The sequence below is a fragment of the Brachyistius frenatus genome, unplaced genomic scaffold, assembly GCF_029030835.1.
Source record: "Brachyistius frenatus isolate BFR_SWC_R1_liver_20210118 unplaced genomic scaffold, ASM2903083v1 Contig_422, whole genome shotgun sequence".
In the NCBI taxonomy this organism is placed as follows: Eukaryota; Metazoa; Chordata; class Actinopteri; family Embiotocidae; genus Brachyistius; species Brachyistius frenatus.
In genome coordinates, this window is record NW_027211021.1 from 55542 (window position 1) to 76980 (window position 21439).

The window sequence follows — 21439 nt, forward strand, 5'->3', positions numbered from 1 at the left end:
ACATTAAAGAACTCTGGAAACTTCATCCCTTTGGAGCGGCTACCAGATGTGACACCGCTCAAAAGTGTTTTTGAGTGTGAATCAGAGAGAGAGGGAGTTCCTGAATAAACCCGACGATGTATTTATGAGCAACATGTATTTACAAACAGGATAGAACGTCGTTCGGTCAAGACGGGAATAAAGGAGGGCGACGCTTCCAAAATTTACTTAAAAAAGTTTATTCGGTGATATTGCACTTCGAGATAGCTTCTTCGATGCAGATGAAAGTTTAAGAGTACGGTACGTTTTATTTTTTTAATGAGCACCGTATGAAGACAAAATAGAGGAAGAGTTAAAAACACAAAAGTATTCCTCGCTAAGGTGATGAAAAGTAAAAACAAGCAATAGATGCTGTTAGAGCCGGCTGACTGCTACCGAAACGCCACATACACTTATTTACAGAAAGCAAAGAAGAAGTCTGGTTATCAGCTCTGTAAATACGAGCTCATCTGCCTTTCCTACAGATATACGAAGAGATGTTTTACACGCTGAGACTGAGTGACGGTGTGGAGCCGCTGGATGCTGCGTGTTGGGCTGAAGTTCAGAAGGCTCTAAATCGATAGCTGCTATGTTGTTTTTAATAAGACAAGCTGTGCAGTGCGCAGGCACTGCGTACCTTTACATGTGAGATCATGACTGTCCTAGATTCTGCTCCATGCATTTATAATGTGTGGACACGGCTTCTGATGCTGTTCATCTTGTACAGGTCTACTCCGATTTGCAGGGACCTACATTAGATGAGATTAAGAAGCCACCATCTTTTCTTTTCTCTCCCCCCCCCCCCAACATTTCCCTTCATCCCTCCTTCCCCGTTACCCCCCCCCCCCCTCCTCCCTGGACTCTACCATCTCCCAGGTGAGAGGGTCCTTACACCAGACCCAGAATGCGTGCCACCCACCAGCTGCAGGGCATAATGACCCGACAGACCACCCTGCAGCCCCTGAAGTGGTACGGCCAGGGATGGTACCCTCCCAGCGGCTCGCAGATCCTCTGGCAGTGGGTGTAGCTGCGGCGGCATTCGTGGCAGCACAGGCCCTGGTGGTCCAGCATGGGGTCGATGTTCATGGTGCCCTGCTCGCCCTCCAGACCTCTCTGAGAGGGAAAGAGGGGGGAGGGGGGTAAAAAAAAAAAAAAAAAAAAGAGGACAGGCGGTCAGAGCGTACAGTTCTGACTTGTCATGCCGTACATCTTCAGCTGCGGAGAAAAACTCATTCCAAACCAATTAAAAATGGATTTCCGACAGGCTGGAAGGGGAGGAGGGGATGTTGTCAGATGTGGGTTTTTGTTGTCAAATATTTTCTTTTTCAATGTGGTGCTCGCTGTTTACCGCCTTCTGCAGTTGTCAGGAGTGTGCTGGGGGGATGCTTCAGTCTGAGGGCTGGGAAGGGAGAGGGATTAGGGGGGAAAATGGGGCCCAACATAAGGGGTGAGGATTTGAAGTGTGGGGAGGGGAGGGCGGGTTGAATGTGAATGTATGGGAGTCTGTGTGTGCTTAGCAGGGCAAAGGGGCCACAGAAGAGGAGGAGGAGGAAGAGGGAGGGATGTTGTGGAATTATTCATACAGCCTGAATGCTGAAAGGAAAGCTTTGGACAGCCACACACAGAAAACGCATGCAGACAACACAGCCGCGTCTACACTCAGATTTGCAGTGACAATCCGGGCCGCTCCGCCGTGACCCCGGCATCTGCTGCCGCTCGCGCAGCTGCGAGAAATTCTCCCCGAGAAAAAGCCTCCTCAGGTAGCATCCTCAGATCCGAGAGGACAGAACGCAGCGGCCCGACATAAACAAAAGAAGAAGACGACGACCAAGAAGACCAAGAAGAAGAAACGTGCCGGTTGACTCACCTGATAGGGGTTTTCCGGGTTGAACTCGGCCTCCACGTCCTCCGCCCCCTCCTCCTCCCCCTGTCCTGCCTGGCGGCGCTGGCGGGGGGCGGCCCCCCTCTTCCTCCTCTGGGCGCCTGCACACATCACAGCCTCGGTATCTGACAGCAGACCAAATTTAGGAGCGGAGTGGCACTAATGTGGCACGGCTCCTGATTGCACAGCCGCTTCTCTGGCAGCATTTTTGAAGTCCTCAGATGAAGTAGAATGAAATTGTATTTTGAGAACTTTTGACCTCCCAGCATGCTAAAAAAATTGTACCATCACCAGCTCGGAAACTTCAAAAGGACTCCGGCTTTTCTTTTTTAGCCTGTTTTTCTCTCTGTAACTGCAGTGTTAAACGGAAATACTTGAGAACGTTTGACCCATATCACCTTTGTTTTATGTAAACCCGGTCTTAAAAAAAAAAAAAAAAAATGAGTGCTTTCCTTTTTCCCCTTTCAGATTCTCAAATCTTTTATCTTGATTGCTTACTGGTTGAGTAGGTGGGACGGAGCCAGAAGATTGGCAGGTCTCCACACAAGTCCTTGATCTTGTTGCTGAGGAAGGCGGAGTCAGAGAGGGGCGTGTCAGCCGCCACCCAGATCAGATCATCCTCAAACTTGGCCGGCATCACCTCGTCCTCCTTCGGGGAGGGGAGAGGGTGGGGGGGGGGAGACACAGAAAAAAGTAGGTGAGGCTTGATTCCCAAGCACACAAACAACACATCTGCTGAGGGTGTAACATCACGCTTGTTTACGTATCTTGTTACTGGCCTTCTGCTTTAAAAAGCCCACACGCTTCGCATCCTGTCCGAGTCTAATCTGCATTAATGCTGCGCTGTTAATGCTCTTTATAAGAACATAAAATCAAGTAGTAAAAGGAAAGCCCTCGAGGCTTCACTACACAAGATCCCCTCTGCGTTAACATTTAGCCGCGCACACGGTGTCAGGACTCATCATCATCGAAAGGGGAGATTGGATGTCCTAAATTTACAGGTTTCTGCAGATAAACTAATGAGCTTTCCACAGGAGAGACTGAGTAAACATACACACTGAATCCACAGCCTGCAGGGTGAAAAAGGGCAAATTCTGTGGGGATGATTTTGCCCAGAGGCGTTTGTTCCCAAGGGCTGTGCTGCAGCCATGTTTAGGGAATGTTATCCTCCAACCTTTCACAAATGCTGCTGCTGATTTTTTTTTTTTTTTGTATTATTTTTTTTCCAGCTCAAATGATTTGCTGGAGGGACAAATAAAAGTGGGGGTCCTTCTTCACTGCTCGACTGACTGATAAGAGTTTATCTGACCCACTCTGTCTGGATGGAGACGCTTGTGTGTGTGTGTGTGTGTGTGTGTGTGTGTGTGTGTGTGTGTGTGTGTGTGTGTGTGTGTGTGTGTGTGTGTGTGTGTGTGTGCGCACGCGCGCTTATCTAACCCACATTTGCCATCACTCTAAATTATAGCAAATGACCAGCCTGCAGCAACCATTATAACAGCATCTCCATGTCTGCACATACACACACACACACACACACACACAAACGTCCAAATGATCATTTATGAGGCAAATAGAGGCAATAACACAAACACACACAAAAGCACAAACGTGAAATAAATGATCGTTTATGAGGCAGACAGAGGCAATAAGAGCAGCCCTGCGTGATAATTATTATTTGTGTGTGTGTGTGTGTGTGTGTGTGTGTGTGTGTGTGTGTGTGTGTGTGTGTGTGTGTGTGTGTGTGTGTGTGTGTGTGAGTGCGTGAGTGTGAGTGTGAGTGTGAGTGTGGAGGCGTGTGCTCGTTCATGAGGTCTGGTGATGTGGATTTATGTGGATGGGAGGCTTACGCAGAACTAAATGATTTTAATTATCAGACAGCCTCAATTGAACAACCACAAGCTGTAGCGTTTTTTGATAACGATGCTGACACACACACACACACACACACACACACACACACACACACACACACACACACACACACACACACACACACACACACACACACACACACAGTACTGTATATTAATTGTAGACCTCTGTTGTGTATATTCTGTTTATCTAATAGAGTCCACTGAGCTGTTACATGAAGCGAGGCGACACATGAAAACCACCTGTGTTCCTGGCAGGTCATTTCTGTGGATACCTCAGCACACATTAGCAGTATATGAAAAGTGACAACAATGCAGGAACATAATTGTTGATATTAAAACACTGCTAAACCAAAGACGACTGAGGTTTATAAGTCGTGACTGGTGGCTTAAATGAGCTCCTAAAATCATTTATTAAGTCATTTTAGTAATTCTCCTCTTGCGAAATGTTCTTCTATCTGTCTTTACTGGACGGTGAACATAAAATCCTTTTCAGGAACCCAAGTGGACCAAATGTCCTTCACTGATTAATGACTGAGGTGTCGGTGTGGACCGATCACAGCAGCGAAATGCTAACAGCAGCACGCTAACGTGCTCACAGTGACGATGCCAGCTCGCTGATGTTTAGGAGGGTAAGTCGGTTTTGTGCGTTGCCGTGCCAACATTTGCTAATTACCATATATTAGGCTTTAGTTAAAGCTAATGGGAATGTCATTGGTTTTGCAGATATTTGATGAAAGCATATGGCTAAATCCACACCTTTTTTTTTTTTTTTTTCATTTTGGCTTTCAAACGCGAAACCTTCGTGACATTTACGATGAGCTTCAACGCGATTCTGAACCTCCGAACTGGAAATTGTCTTAAAATGCTGCTGAAGCTGTTTTAGTTTGAAAACTCCAGATTTTTGTGATTTAGCGTGGAACGGGAAGGAACGGAGGCTTTTATAAAACGATGACGCAGAAACCCACATTTGCTTCCTGATTGGGTCTCGTCAGACACGTCTCGTTTGCTGATTTTTTTTTTTTTTTTACGCCCTCATCGAGTGTCCCTTTTCTGGAAGAAAGACAAGATACATCAGCTTTGACGACTAATAGTTCATTCAACATAGATAAGGAATTACAGATGTTGCTGACTTTGTTGTCTCTGCAAGCAGCTGTTGTGCAGTTAAACTCTGCGTTTCATAATGCTACTTCCACCTCCATGCAGAGGAGGCGATTATTGGAGCGATTTGCAAAAAAATCCCTGTGAGCAGCGCCGTTATCAGCCCCCATGAAGCACCAGCACAGATCAGATTTTATGACCTGCTGTGATATCTGTAGTCTATCTTAATCCTCATTCTCAAACCTAACCAACAGCCCGGGTCACAGAACCCGATTGGTCACCAAATACGTTGCATCACCAGTTCTGGGTGGCACGTTCGGTGTATGTGACGGGTCATGTGACTGGTCATGTGACGGGTCACGTGACGGGGGTTTTCAGGTGTGTTAGTACGGACGGAGGTTAGTACTGAAAACTGTGCTTAAACTGTCGTGAAATCGGTGACGGTTTTCATATTTTCATTTAGTCAAATTAAAATTTAGACCTGATGGTGATGGTGGAGGAAACGTTAAGGGATCACCAAAGTGATTAGAAACTCAAACTGTCTGCGACATGTTTTGTGCCAATTAATTTGGTGTTTTCTGAGATATCTCACTAGATGAGTAAAAACTTTGACCATCTGGTTAAGTGGGATCCATTCACAGGGAGTCATGTACATCTGAACATCATTTTATTCCAACCCATCTAAAAGGTCTTCAAATTATACTTCATAAATAATTTCGTGACTTTCAATTATTTTTTTTAACTGTGAGTTACAACTTATTTCTTCAATAGACAGCAGTATCTAAAGTGATCAGATTACTTTGTTAGAGCAGTGTTTCCTGATGCTCCCATGTTTCAGCATGTGGTTCAGTCAGGTACTTTTAACTCTGACAGTATTGTCAGTAACGACTGCTCAACCAGATGTTTGTTCCCACAGATACGACTACGCCAGAGCAAACCACTAATGACGTGTGCTAGAAGCTGAAACATCTGGATTTGTACCGTAGAGCCCCAAAGAATGACTTGTAACCAAAAACCTTCCAAATATCTGAAGATTAAGATCCCCATGTTGTGGGACTTTGAATTGACACACTGGTGGAGAAAAAAAAAATGCTTTTTAAGACCACAAACAAAATCAACCTACCAGGTCAAATGTCAGCGAGTCCTTGTTTAGAGCCTCCATATCAGGCAGCCGAGCTTTCACCTGGGTCTTGATGTAGCACTTCTCTCCTCCTGAAAACCTGATCCCTGTGATCCCCTGGAAACATCAGGACGGAGACAAAGAAGAAGCTGGAGTTTACAGCTACTCCTCCAGGGATTATTAATCTGAAGCTACACATCAAACGTTATATCACAACAAGAATCTGTCTGATGTGGATACAATTTAGGGGCTCATGCCTTTGTGCACTCTTTAAAAAATACAATCAGAGGGCCACTGTGATTAAAGGTCAAAATTGTAATAGTTAAAAGGCTAAAACTGCTGCTTCGCTAGTCTGATTGGCCTGATAGGGGCACTTTAATTAAAGGTCAAAAACCACCAGTCTGACTGTAATGAAAATTGAAGGGACAATGCATGATGACACTGATTGCCCTTAAGGGGAATAACATGTCTACTTGTTCTTAATTTCTTTGCAGTGGTAATGAGCCACAGCAGAGAAAGACACCCCCCCCCCCCCAAAAAAAGGCTCTTTAAAGTTTCAACCAGTCTGACTCTCCTGATATTTTTTTTTTTCCCGATTACTTTTGATGAAACTCACAATCTCAAAGTCGTGGACCTCCACGGCCTCGTCAGCCCCGCTGCCGGTGCTGAATCTCTCCATGTTGTTGGCTGAGTCGATCTCCATTGAACCCTCCTCCACTTTGCCATTGATGCTCATGCTGTAGTGGACATTGTAGACCTACACACACACACACACACACACACACACACACACACACACACACACACACACACACACACACACACACACACGTACACACAAGATTTCAGACTGGCATGTAAGGTATGAGAGTCCGGAGGTTCACCCCACCTCCCCCCCTCAGCGCTCCCTCATTCCCTCTCCTCCCGCCTCCTTTTCCAAATCTTACCCCGTGACTTTCCACCTCACTCGCACAGCCTCTCTTTTCTAAAATTTCTCTCTCGGACACGCACATTCATTGAAACTTGTTCAGAAGAATACTGTCCTCACAGCTCCTAGTAACGTAATTACTCTCCTACAGAACCTCTCCGTCATGTCCTAACAACATTTTCTAACTTATTGTTGGAGAATAACGCGCTCAGAAAACCTCTAATCTCTTTACACCTCCTGCCCCTGGAGCATCAGCCGGACCAGAGAGCCCCCCCCCACCACCACCAACCCCCACCCCCAGCACACCACCTCTCCCTCCCGCCCCGCCAGGATCCTCCCGACACACACACCAAATGCACACAACGCCTCCATTCACTGAGCTCTGCCTCAGACTGTACAGTGGAGAAGGAGTGTTTCATTTACATTTTACTGTTTGCCTACACTGCAAAAAAACAAACAAAAAAAATCCATCTTGAAGAACTGCTTTAGTCAACTGAGACCTTTTAATTCAAACAAGTTCAAAAGAAAATCCACCAGTGACGACTAAATTTCACTTGTTTTTAATTCAGAAGTGCTTGTTTCAACAATGTCTGTAATTAAGAGGCCTTTTTATACAGTGTGAGAGCTGTTTTTTGTTTTTGGTGGTGCCATTTACTTTAGAGACGTCCAATGAAAGTGCACTGGAACAAAAGGAATTCGGTTCAGACTGAAACTGATTCGATTTTTAGATTGAAATTTTTCTGGGGCCGCACCGTGCTCAGTCTTCTATTTCCTATATTTATTTCCTATATTTAAAAGGAAAGGCTATCCCGGTGATATTACAGTTTTGTTTTTTGAAAGAGCTGTTACACCCTCCCTATAACAGGTCTACATAATTAACTGTGTAACTGTGATAAAGTTTATTAATCAGCTCAATTTAAGTCTGAATCTTAATGGAACTTCTAGGACGCACAACCAAAGTATATTCAGATAAAATCCTAGAGACACCACGTTTATGATTACACCTACATTTTCTACTATACATAACAATATAGTTTCATGTATGAGAGTTTTCCCTACAATCGTAACACTTAGGCTTCACACCGAAGTGTTTTTTCACACCACCTGAGCCAAATGAAAAGAAAAAAACTGGTGTCTGGAGGAGGTAGGAGGAGAAAATTGTGGTTCAAATCCCTTCAATACAAGCCTGGTTTTACCAGTGTTTTGTAATTATTAGATTTTAATGGCATATAGTGTGTCGATTTAAAATAAATAATGTAATCAAAACAGTCCAAAATCATGTGAAAATGCCGTTTTAACCCCCCACCCCACACTGCAACCACTAAGCACATAAATCCTCAAGAAACTAAAGGACAATAATTTCCGTACAGTCCCTTATTAGAGCTTTTTTTTTTTTTTTATTTTTTTTTTTACAGTGTAACCTGCACTTTTAAACAGATAATGATATAATGATGTAAGTGAGAGGACTCTTACGTGTTTTTCATTGTTGTTCCAGAAGTAGAAAGCTCCGACGGCTCCCAGCAGAAGCAGCAGGGCTCCGGCTATGAGCACTGCGATCCCGGCTTTCAGGAGGCGGCCTGTGGCGGCGGGCTTCACCGCCACGGCGGAGTAGGCCTATACAGTGAAACAAACATACCCCTCACTAAAACGATAACCTGTCCGCACACCACCCTGTTAGAAGATTAAATTCGATTTCTGATTGTTTCTGATGTCCACGGAGGTAAAATGTGACTGAAAGTAAGACTCTGAGTAATCTGTCCAGCCTTTGAGAGGTCAATGGATGGACACAGTTTGGGCTATTTTAATCGTGGTCCCTGGCTGGCCACTGGCTGCACAATATTACATGAGAGTCATTTTCATTCGAGCTCAGATGAGCTGTTCTGCCCTAGAAACTCACCGGAGGCATGAACTGGTGCAGGTCCTCTGGTCCCGCCGAGGCGATCGGTACTTTCTCTGAGCTCCCGGCCATGACTGGAGCCAAACACCTGAGGAAACCCCAGTCCACTAACTCTCCCCCCCCCCCGCTCCTCCTTACCCCTTCACTCTTTCTCCCCCCTCTTTCTCAGAGGAGGAGGAAGGACACTCCTTCTCAGACTCTCAGGTCCAGTTTTGTGCAGTCGTGCCAAATGCGTTTTCAAGTTTGGTGACTGTAAAGAAAGAAAGAAAAAAAGGTAAAATAGAACCTCCGGATTTGAACTAATTTGAGCCTGAAGTTTGCTGCTTTCTTTCAGAAAACCATTAATCATCTTTTCCCCTTTGAAGATCATAAACGCTGCTCATTGCTTTATCCTCAGAATTTCATATCAGCTTTATGACGACCTCGGAGGGTCAAATCTATTCAGCAGTGAAGAGGATGACGAAGGCAGGATGAGGTTGTATCCTCACATCACCTGCACACCTCCTCCCCTCCCGCTGTGTTTCTCAAAGCCTCCACAGACTGTTTCGGGTCAAAGGTGACTCCGGCGGAATGTCACGTGTTTTTTTTCCTCCATCCTTAAAACACCATATTTACACGGCAGTGTGCAAAAGCAGCAGCTTGTTGAACAGATGTATATATTTCCCCACATTTTCCATATCTGAACTGTCGCCGCGGTTATTAAAAACGCCCAGAATCCATGAATGCGCATTTGGCACATCGACCAAAAAAACACCCTGACATGGTAACAGGAACATTTCCTCACAAGGACTTCACGTTGTTTAACAAAAAAAAAAAAAAAAGCACACGTGCCCTGTGTGCACTGTCAAACTTATTATTATACTTCTTACTGTAAAGGAAACAGCTGATGCGTCTTTACGCACAGTAGCCCTCATTATGCACGTGTCCTCTGTGCGCACGTTTCAGGTTTTAATCATTTACGTGATAGAAACCTGAGCTTTTCTTTAATTCCTGCATTAGCATGCAGGTCCTATGCACACGAAAAAAAATGCAGCTATTAAGTGCATGAGAAAAAAAAGAATAACTATTGCTGGGTATGCCTGAGGTGATGGAGCCATTTACTCAAAAACCTTGGCGTCTGCTCTGGCATCTCACCAGCAGAACCGTATTCACAGAGGGGGGAAAAACTTAACTGACCTTCTTCAGCGGGCTGCAAGGACAGAGGAGCTCTACTGCAATAACAGCGACGCCTGTTGGCTTTCACCGGACTGGCCTGACTGACTACTGCTCATGCTCACCTGCACCCGGATGTCTTGAAACAAACACTTGACTCACATGTTCAGAACAGTATTTCAAAGTTTATTTTCTTTCAGAATCTTGTGATGATAAAAAAGAATCTGTACAATTAATTATTATTGCATTCAAATAATTCCATAGTGTTATCAACTTGATACATTGGGGGTCACCAGCCCTCAAACTCAACAGTTTTCTGGGGCTATTTTTAAATAGTAAGCATGCTTTAAAGATCAATAATTGCAAGTCATATTTACACATCTTTGCTTAATTATTACTTTTATAAAAAAATAAAATCTCTGTATGTACAAATCTTGCATATAATACACTTCATGTCCAACAAAATGTCCTCAAAGTGATTGAATGGACTCCAAATGTGGCTTCGACAGGAAAACAAAAATTCACAAATATTAGGAGATAAACTTATATATGCACACTCTCCACGACAGATAGTTACATTATTCTCATTGTCAATCAGTCATAAATTAAAACTCTAGATACACTATACATTTCTTTGAGAGTGAGCTTCACTGTGTATGTGTGCAGTTTTAGACGTCATTGTTGGGACAGTGCGTCGGGGTGGGGGTGTAAACAGGGATGGAAATGTCACCGATCTCCTGCACCCTCACAGGTCTGGGTGGGGTGACCAGGACGTAGTCGTACTCTCGGTGCAGCACCTTCTCGTACACGCTCTGCAGCCCCATCGTTTTGGGGATGTGGGCCTGGTAGTAGTTGTCCCGGCGGTTGGGGTCCCGGGGCAGGGAGGCCGTCTTGGAGAGGCTGCTGAAGGAGGAGAGGGTCGGGGCCGGGGAGGGTGCCGCGTTGGCTCTCACTGCTGAGGGGCTCCAGCAGCGATCTGAGTGACCCAGGACCTTACACTCACTGGTGCACGCCCACAGAGCTGAAAGAGAAGAGGAAAAAGAAAGATGAGTTCGAATCAGACTGGTGTTTACTCACTAAATCACATCCTCATGTTCATTTTCCTCTTTTTTTCCCCCTTGCTCTTACCATTTTGGCCCCCCATGGGAGGAACCACTGCCCCGTCCTTCTTCAGGCCGTTGTCTCCACTGACATCACTGTCGCTGTCATTGAAGTCACTGTCCCCTTTGCCACTGTCTTTGCCACTGAAGGCTGGGTCCCTGGCAGAGATGGTGGTGTAAGAGTTCCCCTTCCAGATGGTAATGGGCCTCACAGCCTCCTTGCCGTTCCCGTAGCCTGGCAGAGTGGAGTAGCCCTGCAGAGAAGAGAAGGGAGAGAAGACACAGGTCAGACAGAGGCTCTGTAAACTCACACAGATTTCTCCTTGTTGTGTCCCAAAGGTGCATCTCACCTCGTGTTTATTCCCTCGGAGCTTGCTGTTGTTGTCCGAGTCATACACACAGGGCACCTCGCTGCCGTCCTCTGAGGCCGAACACATGTCGCTGCCCCCGGGGTGAGCCGGGGTGAACCCACCGGGCTGGCTGCTGTACGAGTGACCGTCAAAGCCCGCGCCTCCTCCTCCTCCTCCTCCTGCTGCAGCTCCTCCATGGAGGGGCAAGAGCGGGTTGTCCGCCACGTGGGTCCTGCCACGCTCCAGCGTGCCCTTTTCCCCGTACGAGTCGCTGTCTTCTCCGCTTTTGTCCCTCTTGCGCCGGTTGCAGGTGGTGGCGATGAGGATGATGGCGAGCAGCAGGAGGGTGCAGCTCCCCGCCAGGACAACGATAATCACCACGGACAGATCCCACTGCGCGTGCACCTCGTCCCCGCCGCCCGGCTGGTACATGGTCCTGTCGCTCGGCGGGGAGCCCGCGATGATGAGGAAGTGGAGCGTGGCGGTGGAGGTGAGCGCGGGCCTCCCGTTGTCACTCACCGTCACGGTCACGCTCAGCGTTTCGTCCACGTCGTGGCTCAGCACCTGGTTGAGGTATATTTCTCCGGTGGCTTTGTTAACGGAGAACACGGAGGGTTCACCGGTGGCCAGCCCGAAGGACAACTCTGAGTTCACGCCCTCATCTGCATCTCGCGCTTCTACCCGGGTGATGACGTAGCCGGCTGGTGAGTCCCGGGGCAGGAGGACTTCAGCGGAGCCGTTGTTGAGCGGCGGCTGAGTGATGACCGGTGCGTTATCGTTCTCGTCCACTATCCTCACGTAGACATTAGCACTGCCGGACAGGGACGGGGAGCCACCGTCACTGGCCGTGATCCGGAGTTCCATCTGCTTCATCACCTCGTAGTTGAAGCTCCGGAGCGCGTAAAGAGACCCGCTGGCGGGATCCAGCGACACAAAGGTGGAGATGGGGGAGCCCATGAAATAAGTGTCCGCCAGTTTGTAACTGACCTTCCCGTTTGACCCCATGTCCAAGTCCCGCGCCACCACCGTGGTGATGTACGCGCCAGGTGCGTTGTTCTCCACCACGGCCACTTCGTATACGGGCTTACTGAACACTGGCGCGTTGTCGTTCTCGTCTGTCAGCCTGATGGTATACTGAGTGATGGTCCTGAAGGGAGGGGAGCCCAGATCCTCCGCCACCACAGTCAGGTTATATTCGGGGATTTTCTCCCGGTCGAGCGGGCTCGTACTCACAATCATGAAGCTGTCCTCGTACGCCTGCTGCAGTCTGAAGTGATCGTGTCCGTACAGCGTGCAGTGCACCTGCCCGTTAGCGCCGGAGTCTCTGTCCGAAGTGCTGACCAGAGCCACGAAACTCTCCCTGGCCGCCGCCTCAGTGATGTACGCTATTCCCGCCGTGATGGACGTCATGGGGGTGATCGAGATCTCCGGTGCGTTATCATTAACGTCCTGCACCTGCACTACAATCTTACAGATGGCCGGGCTCGGATTCGGACCCAGGTCGGTGGCCTGGACGTCAAACTCGTACGTGTTCTTACTTTCAAAGTCAATCGGGCTCTCCAGTGTGAGCCGCCCGGTCTTCCTGTCCACTCTGAAGAGTTGTCGTATTTCTGGGGGCACCTGGTTACCAAACCCGTACACCACCTCTCCGTTCAGCCCCTCGTCCGGGTCCTCGGCGTTCAGGTCCAGGAGGAGGGAGCCCACCGGTGCGTCCTCGGGCAGGTCAACGGAGAAGCTGTTCCTGTCGAACACCGGGCTGTTGTCATTGTAGTCTTTCACCTTGATGTTGATGCGCGTCGTTCCGGTACGGGACGGGTTGCCGCCGTCCATGGCGACCAGCTCCAGCGCGTAAGAAGCCTGAGTCTCCCGGTCCAGCTCCTTCATGAGCACCAGCTCCGCATATTTAACCCCGTCGGCCCTGCTGAGTACGTCGATTGAAAAGTGGCTGTTGACGGAGATCTGGTAGCTTTGGATGTAGTTCACCCCAACATCCTCATCCACAGCAAAGTCCAGCGGGATCCGCGTGCCCACCACTGTGTTCTCGGAGATCTCCAGGCTCGACTCTTTCCGGGGGAACTCGGGGGAGTTGTCGTTGATGTCCTTGACCTCCACCTCGACGTGGATGAGTTTGAACTGCTCTTTGGAGAAGCTGACCACGTCGAAAGCGATGAGGCAGTGCAGGGTGTGTTTGCAGATCCGCTCTCTGTCTATCCTCTCTCCGATGGTCAGCTGCCCGTCGCTCTCCCTCAATCGGATGAAAGACGAGTTGAACTGTTTCATCATCCTGAAATTGGTCCTGGAGCCCCCCGAGGAAGAGGAAGAAGAGGAGAGGTCCTTGGCCAAGTTGCCAATCACTGTCCCAGGTGCGTCCTCCTCAAATGTCTGATATTTCACCGTCTTTCCTTGTGTGACAGCAGCCAGGCTCGCCAAAGAGACGCACACCACCACCAACAGCCCGTTCCACCCTGTTTCTCCCATCTTGACACCTTCACTCCACTCTGAAATTCAGCAAACTGTCCAACTTTGACTTTAAACAAAACGCACCTAGAAAAAGCTGTATCTTCCGCCCTCCTGTCGACTCTCCGGGGCTCTTTTTTTTTTAATGTAAAACCTGTAATAAATATTCCATATGTCTTTTCAATGCGCACAGGATGCGCTCCGCTCCGCTCTCTCTCTCTCTCTCTCTCTCTCTCTCTCTCTCTACTGGAGGTGTGCTGCTCTCTCAGCGCAAGAGGGCTGCAGTGTCTGCGGGAGGGTTTATACGGCGAGGCATGCAAATGAGCCGCACTGTGACCAATCCGGGCTTTGAGATGGGGGGGGGGGGGGTAAAAAAAAGGGGGACTTCTGAAAGACCTCTAAACCCTGTTTAGAGATTCCTGGACTGTGCGGAGAAACTTGGCACCCAATATGTGGGCTAAACGCGGGGCTTGATTTAATACAGCTATAGTTTCCGTTGCTTGTTTATGTTCCTCGGGCTGTTAAATGAGTCTGCGCACCGACACATGAGGGGGGGAGCACGGAGATGCGCAGTGTCCCTGAGCTAGAGGACAAAGCATTTGAATAGGAGTGTCTGTTCGGGTGCTTTACCTCTATGAGCGTTTTTTTTCAGTGGAAAAAGAGATTTATACTTTACCACTGTACAGTTGGATCCCGGGCGCACGTGTCCGGAGCCTAAAAGCAGCCACTGGCAGGCTGAGCTGTCACCTCCACAGGAAGAACTTCATGCATGCAATAAAATGACATGATATGTCCTGTTCTCCAACCTCAGTGCGCCCTGATCGACTCAGCCAGACAGATAAGGTTTCATCTACTTCTGACAGACTCGTAATGCTGAGACAGCTCAACGTGCTGAATAATGGCAGAGGCAGGCGTTCAAAAGGATGTGGTGTAACTGGTGGTAATAGCATTTTAGTGCTTATTTTATTCTAATTAATAAATTCCATAAATTGTCTCTGCCTTCTGTTCATTCATCCCCCAAGTGTGTTGTAATCCAGTAATTGTTTTCCTATCAGATCATATCTGAGGCAAGAAAAAGGGGCTATATCCACTCCAGCATTGATTTTATTCTAATTCGGTCTCAGCTCAGATCTACTCACGAGATGTCTTGTGCGCGCGAGAGAGAGGGGATTTTTTTTTTTTTTTTTTTTTTTTAAATTAAAGCCAGTGTAATGGCAAGGTTCAACATGTCACTCTCCCTGGCCTCGGCTGCCAGAACAGAGAAGCGCAGGTGAAGACGACACACACACACACACACACACACACACACACACACACACACACACACACACACACACACACACACACACACACACACACACACACACACACACACACACACACACACAGAGAGAGAGAGAGAGAGAGAGAGAGAGAGGCGGTCACGCACGCACTAACACAGCCTTGCACGAACCCGTTACAAATGGGATTTGGCTGTAAACGCAGGAGGGATTTATCAGGATTTCAATAGTGAGATTAAATCAAAGGCCTATGAAGCCCTCGTTAGTAGCGGCGGGGATAATGGCGTGGCAGGGTCTCCCTTTGCAGCCGTCCACGCCGGCATTGTGGCCTCTGAGCCCGTCTGTGGGGACCCTAACCCCCGCTGCCTCTCCGCAGCCCTCCGCCTAACTGCAGCATAATGAGGCAAAGCCACATGTAGGCTTTGTGTCACCCCCCTCCTCATCCCCCTCCTGCCCTCCAGACTTGCCCCGGTCCCGGCCACGACTCCTTTCATTACATGGAGATGGGAGATGAATTGCCCCGGACATCAGGGTCCCTCCTATTAAAATACATTTAGAGAGAGACCGGGGCCCCGTCACGGCTCCTTAAGAGATTTTTTCATTCTTCCCATTGCCCCCCCCCCCTCTCCTCCTCCTCCCTCCCTCCCTCCCTCCCTCCCCCACGCACACTCCCAAGCTTTTTCAGGGGCAACACTTTGCCTTGCAGTGGAAGCTAATATCAGTTGGCATGTTCTATAAAGAACCCATCTGCCACAGAAAGTCAAATAGAAGACACCTGAATGGACGACATCTAGTCAAGCAGCTTGCATAGTTAGACACAGTCAGGCCTGTCCGAAACGATAAGCAGACGTCATTGCTGAACTATCAGCCCCTATAGGAACATTTTGTCCAATCAGACAGAAATAGAAGCCTAATTAATTCATAAGAGCTACTTTGGGTTGCCAGGTTGTGGGCAATCCCTCTGACGGAGCAAAAAACGGAAAAGGGTTGATTAGATTAAACTTCATAAGATAATGCAAACTTTTATAACTCCCACAAAAGATTTTTTTCACAGCTTTGCAACCTAAAATGTGTCAATTATAACTATTATAAACAATTAGTGTAGAGCAGGGTGCCAAGAAGCAAAACATCAATGAACTGATGAATTTGTTGCAGCTGCAAATTTAAGTCTGGAGCAAAAGATCATTCAACCTCCAGCAATGTGAAGAGGCCCTATCAACTAGAGTTTGAACTACTTTATATCCAGTTTTATATCCAGGGACAGCAGATGAATCTGAGGGGTCATCAGATGATGACCGGGAGAGGAAAGACGAAAAAGGTTTTGATCCACAAATCTGTTTTCAACTTGTTTAACTTTGTCATTAGACATTAGATTATTTGAACATATTTGAATAACAACAATCACAGTTTGGTGGAGCTTTGAACAACTCGGACAACTGAAATGTGACCCACACTGCACAGATTTTGGTAAAACATCCCAAGTCAAAAAAGTTGGAAACCACTGGTTTAATATTTTACTATGCGTTGTTTTAAAAGCTGGTTATATTACGTATTGTGTCAATTCTTCATCTGAACATAATTATTTTGTTACTTTCCTGCAATAAAACCTGCATGTCTCCTTTTATTCTGCTGTGTGAGAATCGACTTGTTTATTCTCATTTCTGTGTTTAGAGCTCACAGGACTCCCGCGGTATTCTAACAGCTCTCAGCAATTTCCCTCTCTCTCTCTCTACACACACACACACACACACACACACACACACACACACACACACACACACACACACACACACACACACACACACACACACACACACACACGCACACACGCACACATTCACAGACGGAGCAATTAAAAGCAAATGACACTATAGGCCTATATGTTGAGTCCCGTGGATTAAAATCTTTGCACGTGCATGTGCGCGTACATTAGAAAGACAGAGACTTTTCTTTCTTTTCTTTTTTTTAGACAATGTTGGACAGGCTCTTGATCGCCCCCTCTCCCTCCCCTCCCCTCACTCATCCCCAAGCAAAGCTGTCATGTGAAGGACACACACCTTAGAAAAAATAAAAATAAAGTCTCTCACGTGATCACCGTATCAATCTCGCCCGTCTGCACGCGAGTTCAACAATAGCAGAATTAGAGAGTCCCCGAAATCCCCTCTATTCTTCACGAGACGTATTAGCATTTTCTTTAACATATATAAATATATCTTTACAGGACCCCCCCCCCTCCCCCCTCCTTTCTCCTATCGAGCATTGTGTTTCCATTTGCTCTAGTGATTGCCGGGTATTTTGGGGTCTGAAGCCGGTCGCCCGATCCCTGCCTCTTGTTGGGGCTTAACTCTTTGAGATGGAAATAGGCGATTTGGTCGCTTTTGTCCACAGCATAAGCGGTGCAAGGAGAAGGGGGGCGGGGGGGGGGCGATGTTGTGTGTGTGTGTGTGAGGGAGAGGAGGACGAAGGGGGGGGGGGGTGTCTAAAATAATCGATCACAGCTCTGACCCCCTCGATACACCCCCCCCCTCTCTCAGCTAACCTTTTCTTAACTCGCGTGCCATCACAAGCACAGAGCCCTAATTGGTTCCCAGCACTAATTATCCAATTATCGCCTCTCCACCAGAGAAGCGCACTCCAGGGCTCCTGTAATGGCCTCACCCTCCATACTATTGATGAGCATGATTAGAAGTGAATGCAGCCATCAGCTCAGCTCCGAAGTGCTACACTTGAGGAACTTGTGTGTCTGCCCCCCCCCCCCCCGTGCAGAGGTCTCAAATTGAGGGCAGCACTTCACGTATAGAGGCGAGATGCGGCCATTCAACCTGTATTATTCCTGTAACTCTCATCCAAATGAAATACATGGTTAAGTTAATTTAAGCAGGTTAATTTGTCTGTTTTGTGTGCCCCAGAAGGTAAAGCGTAAAGATTGTGTGCCAGACATTTGCTGCTTCAAGCTTTTCTGACGAAAGAACTCTGTGCTTTTCTTTGTTTGATGATAGCAAACTAGTGTTGGGCTCCGATATGACGAGAGGAATGTGAGGACGCCATTTGGCACATATAATGACGATTATTAGAGTGTTATTTGCAGACCTAATCTTTTCTTTAAGCTCTCTCCTTAAAAAAAAAAAAAAACGCAACACACTCGCCACACTATATCAAAATAAAAGTGTCAAATTAGCACGGCTTATTGAAGAATTTGTCCCAATTTAAACCTTAATAAAACCCAGACACAGAGACATTACTGTTGTCCTTCACATAGCAGGAACCATGCTGCAAGTCAATGTTGTCTTTTGATTTTCTATACTGCAAAAGAAGAGCTGAAATTAAAGAAATTTAGGGCACTTAAACAATTGAAATGATCCTCACAGAGCTCTAGTCTCTCAGTAAAGGGTTAATCTGCCTAATTAAGGATGATCAGATGTGAGTGCACCAAACGGCACTGTAAATATGCTCGTTTTAAGCAGCATAATGAAATGGTCATGTTTGGAGGCGACCTGTTGTGCGCATGTGATCTGAGCCCAGCAGCAGCAGCAGCAGCAGGACTGGACTGGACTGGACTGGCACCAGAATGCCACCAGATTGATAACGTCCAGTTACATTAAACATTTCTCCGTCTCTTTCTCTCTTAGTTAACTTCTGCTCCGATCCATCACCCTCCAGCCCATCTGTCGCTGATAGCTGCAACACTTTGAATAAATTCCTCCCCGACAAACAAAACGGTTAACATCTCATGAATACAGCTTTTTACACCCCGCTCACAGATTGTGGGGAAACTTTAGGGCCAGAGGAGTAACTAGTGTAAAGAAATCTGTCCGCGGTCACTCCCTCTTCGCTTCCACTTCATTACCGGTATTGTGGTCGGGAGCGCGCAATCTGTGCGGCCGTCTCCGCCCGGCCCCGCCAGCTTTCTAATGACTTTCCAATGATGATTTAAAAGCTCGCACGGTCCTTTCCCCCCCCCTCCGGACTCCTCCCACCTCCCATCTCCTTCTTCCTTTCACTGCTTTTCAGTCTCATCCGCTTTTGTCTGGAGCTGTTTCCATCACTCTGGAGAGGGATTCAGGGGAGGTCAGGACATAAAGATTTACACATCAGCCTGGAATAAAGGGACGATATATGGGGGAGTTACAAGGCACCAACTTTGGCCCCTGCCTCAGTTCAGTGGGAGAATCTGTAGGGGGAAGAATTAGAGGCTTGTGTCTTGCTCTAAGGATGTTTTGCGAAGTTTTCTCCAAACGTCTTATATCCTTCTTTTGAAGACAAACAGGAAGTAAAACTTTGGTGCACGAGCTTATAAAAAGCTCGGGGCTCTGTGTGTTCACACCTGATGGTTGCACTGAGCCAGATTGTGCTTGAGATGAACAGATGGGGGTGGATGAGTTAAGAGAAGCATGGAGGGAGGGAATGGCAGACGTCTGCATATCACTGGTGAAGTTATGTCTCTCCCCTTACTTCTCTGCCCTCACAGTCCACGTGCATTCAGAAAATCTGCATTTGATGTTCGTGGCTCAAAGCAGGTTGGTAACCAGAAGTGCCTCTGATAATCCATCAATCAATGGCACATTGTCTGAGGCTTATACAAATCAATGGAGAAAAGTTTAACTGGCCAAATGTTTCACTTAATGGCCTCACGAGGAGAAATATAATCACACTGTATGATTCAGCACAAAAAAAGAGGAATAAAACTTACAATGTGAGCATCAGGGCAAGGATTAAAGTATTAGTGTAACTTTATAACAGCTGCTCCAGAGACAGATCAGGCCGTCATACAGTTATTAAGAGCTGACAAGTGTGAGACAGTCACTGAAAAATCTACTCAGACAAAGAAGCGTATTTACAAGTTGTTTTTTAAATCTATGCACGTGGTTATATGTCACTGTGTGGGTCCAGACTGAAACCACGAAAAAACAGATGCCATGAATTTTTTATAGAAAATTAATCTAAATAAATTTGTCCTTCACCAGATTTGTCCCTCTAGCGCCACCACCAGGTCAAGATAGTTACTCCATTAACCTTTTGAAAACACACCTATTGTTTAGGCCACTGCTCGAAAATTGCATTCCCATAATAAAAAAAAGAGTATATCTCTGCAACCACAATCAAAAATTATGAAAAAAAAATATTTTTAATAATCAAGGGAACATTTGTGAGATTTGTTCAGATGGGTAAATATCAGTATATATGTCGATATTTTAATAATAGTTTTGCTAAGTCTTCTCCCTGGCCCCCCAATTGGGGGCCTCTAGGGCTTAAAGGGTTAAAATATCAAATGAACATGAACAGGCCAAAAATGTTGTACATTCATAGTCACAAGAGGAAGGACTTTTTGGTGATCCCCTTTTCCTTGAGACTGAAATTTCTAACTATTGGATGGATTGGAATTTAGTACAAACAAAATTGCTCAAAAGCTAAGGTAATTCCTATAAACCTCCGGAGTGCAGTCAGAACTGTGTTTAATTAGCTAATTTTAGCATGTTCATATACCCCACTAAGATCATGAAGCGGTAAACATCATGCCTGCCAAATATTGGCACGTTAGAAAGTTGTTTTGGCGTGTAGCACTCAGCATTTGTGTGCCAAGTATACCGTCAGTTTGTTAGTTCCTATCCTCAAAGAGTGTTTTCTAAATTAGTGCTCCCGGTAAGGCACAAAAACACTCTGGGTCTGGGTAAGATAATGGTTTGGGTTAAAATAATCACTTAAAGTTTTGTGTACTAAAGTTACAACTTCCTTAAAGTTGAGCAACCTTCGTCGCCATGGTAATAATAAACGCGGTTTACTATCAAGACTTGCCGTTGGAAACGGGAAGCAAAGAGCGGTCTCCTGCAATCAACCCACCTCCTCCTGACAAGGAAAAACTCCCTTTATCTGAACTGTGTCACTTCTCCAGCTCATATTTATTTGTCTGCTACAACAGAGGATCCTCGTTGACTTCCATGCTGGCACATCATTTTGACAGATTACGTGCCACCACTACATGATGCGGTGTTAGGAGGTCGTCATCATTTCATGTAAAGTTCATTTAGGTCAAGATCATTTGGGAGACTTGAGACTCAAGATTGTCTTTATTTATACAACCACTAGTGATCGCTCAACTCTAACCACTGACTGTATATAAAAGTGGATGTAGCTTCCAGGTCCGAAAAGTGAGGCAATGCGGAAGTGCCATAAAGTGCAATGCCACCGAGGGTAGCGAGGGACTGGTTCGAAAAAGGCTCTGGCTCCATAGACTCCCATTCAACTTATCTCATAAAATATAAAGTCAATAAATTTGTTCCATTTA

General features: G+C 46.7%; 2 protein-coding genes across 3 annotated transcripts; both read right to left on the reverse strand.

The window, feature by feature from the left end:
• Nucleotides 1–872: 872 nt before the first annotated feature.
• Nucleotides 873–8902, reverse strand: LOC138637003 (leukocyte cell-derived chemotaxin 1-like). Of its 2 annotated transcripts, none has more exons than XM_069725421.1 (7): nt 8818–8902; nt 8394–8534; nt 6609–6749; nt 5996–6109; nt 2399–2549; nt 1886–2001; nt 873–1131 (listed from the first exon to the last, which is right to left on the reverse strand). In XM_069725421.1, exons 1-7 carry the CDS (start codon nt 8887–8889, stop codon nt 907–909), a joined length of 960 nt encoding a protein of 319 aa, XP_069581522.1. In that variant the 5' UTR covers nt 8890–8902; the 3' UTR covers nt 873–906. The 2 variants fall into 2 exon arrangements, with proteins under 2 accessions (XP_069581522.1, XP_069581520.1); XM_069725419.1 differs by having other exon boundaries at nt 1886–2025.
• Nucleotides 8903–10134: 1232 nt separating this feature from the next.
• Nucleotides 10135–14234, reverse strand: LOC138637004 (protocadherin-8-like). Its single transcript, XM_069725422.1, has 3 exons — nt 11420–14234; nt 11098–11323; nt 10135–10990 (listed from the first exon to the last, which is right to left on the reverse strand). Exons 1-3 carry the CDS (start codon nt 13895–13897, stop codon nt 10638–10640), a joined length of 3057 nt encoding a protein of 1018 aa, XP_069581523.1. The 5' UTR covers nt 13898–14234; the 3' UTR covers nt 10135–10637.
• Nucleotides 14235–21439: the final 7205 nt, after the last annotated feature.

Bases quoted from the DNA above. Each gene is read 5' to 3' on its own strand.
- LOC138637003 (XM_069725419.1), bottom strand. From the start codon at position 8,889: ATGGCCGGGAGCTCAGAGAAAGTACCGATCGCCTCGGCGGGACCAGAG. The intron at 6,750-8,393 runs GTAAGAGTCCTC...GTGTGTGTGTAG, and splicing joins GGAACAACAATGAAAAACAC to GTCTACAATGTCCACTACAG. The intron at 6,110-6,608 runs GTGAGTTTCATC...TGATGTTTCCAG, and splicing joins AGGTCCACGACTTTGAGATT to GGGATCACAGGGATCAGGTT.
- LOC138637004 (XM_069725422.1), bottom strand. From the start codon at position 13,897: ATGGGAGAAACAGGGTGGAACGGGCTGTTGGTGGTGGTGTGCGTCTCT. The intron at 11,324-11,419 runs GTGAGATGCACC...TCTTCTCTGCAG, and splicing joins TCCGAGGGAATAAACACGAG to GGCTACTCCACTCTGCCAGG. The intron at 10,991-11,097 runs GTAAGAGCAAGG...CTTCTCTTTCAG, and splicing joins TCCCATGGGGGGCCAAAATG to CTCTGTGGGCGTGCACCAGT.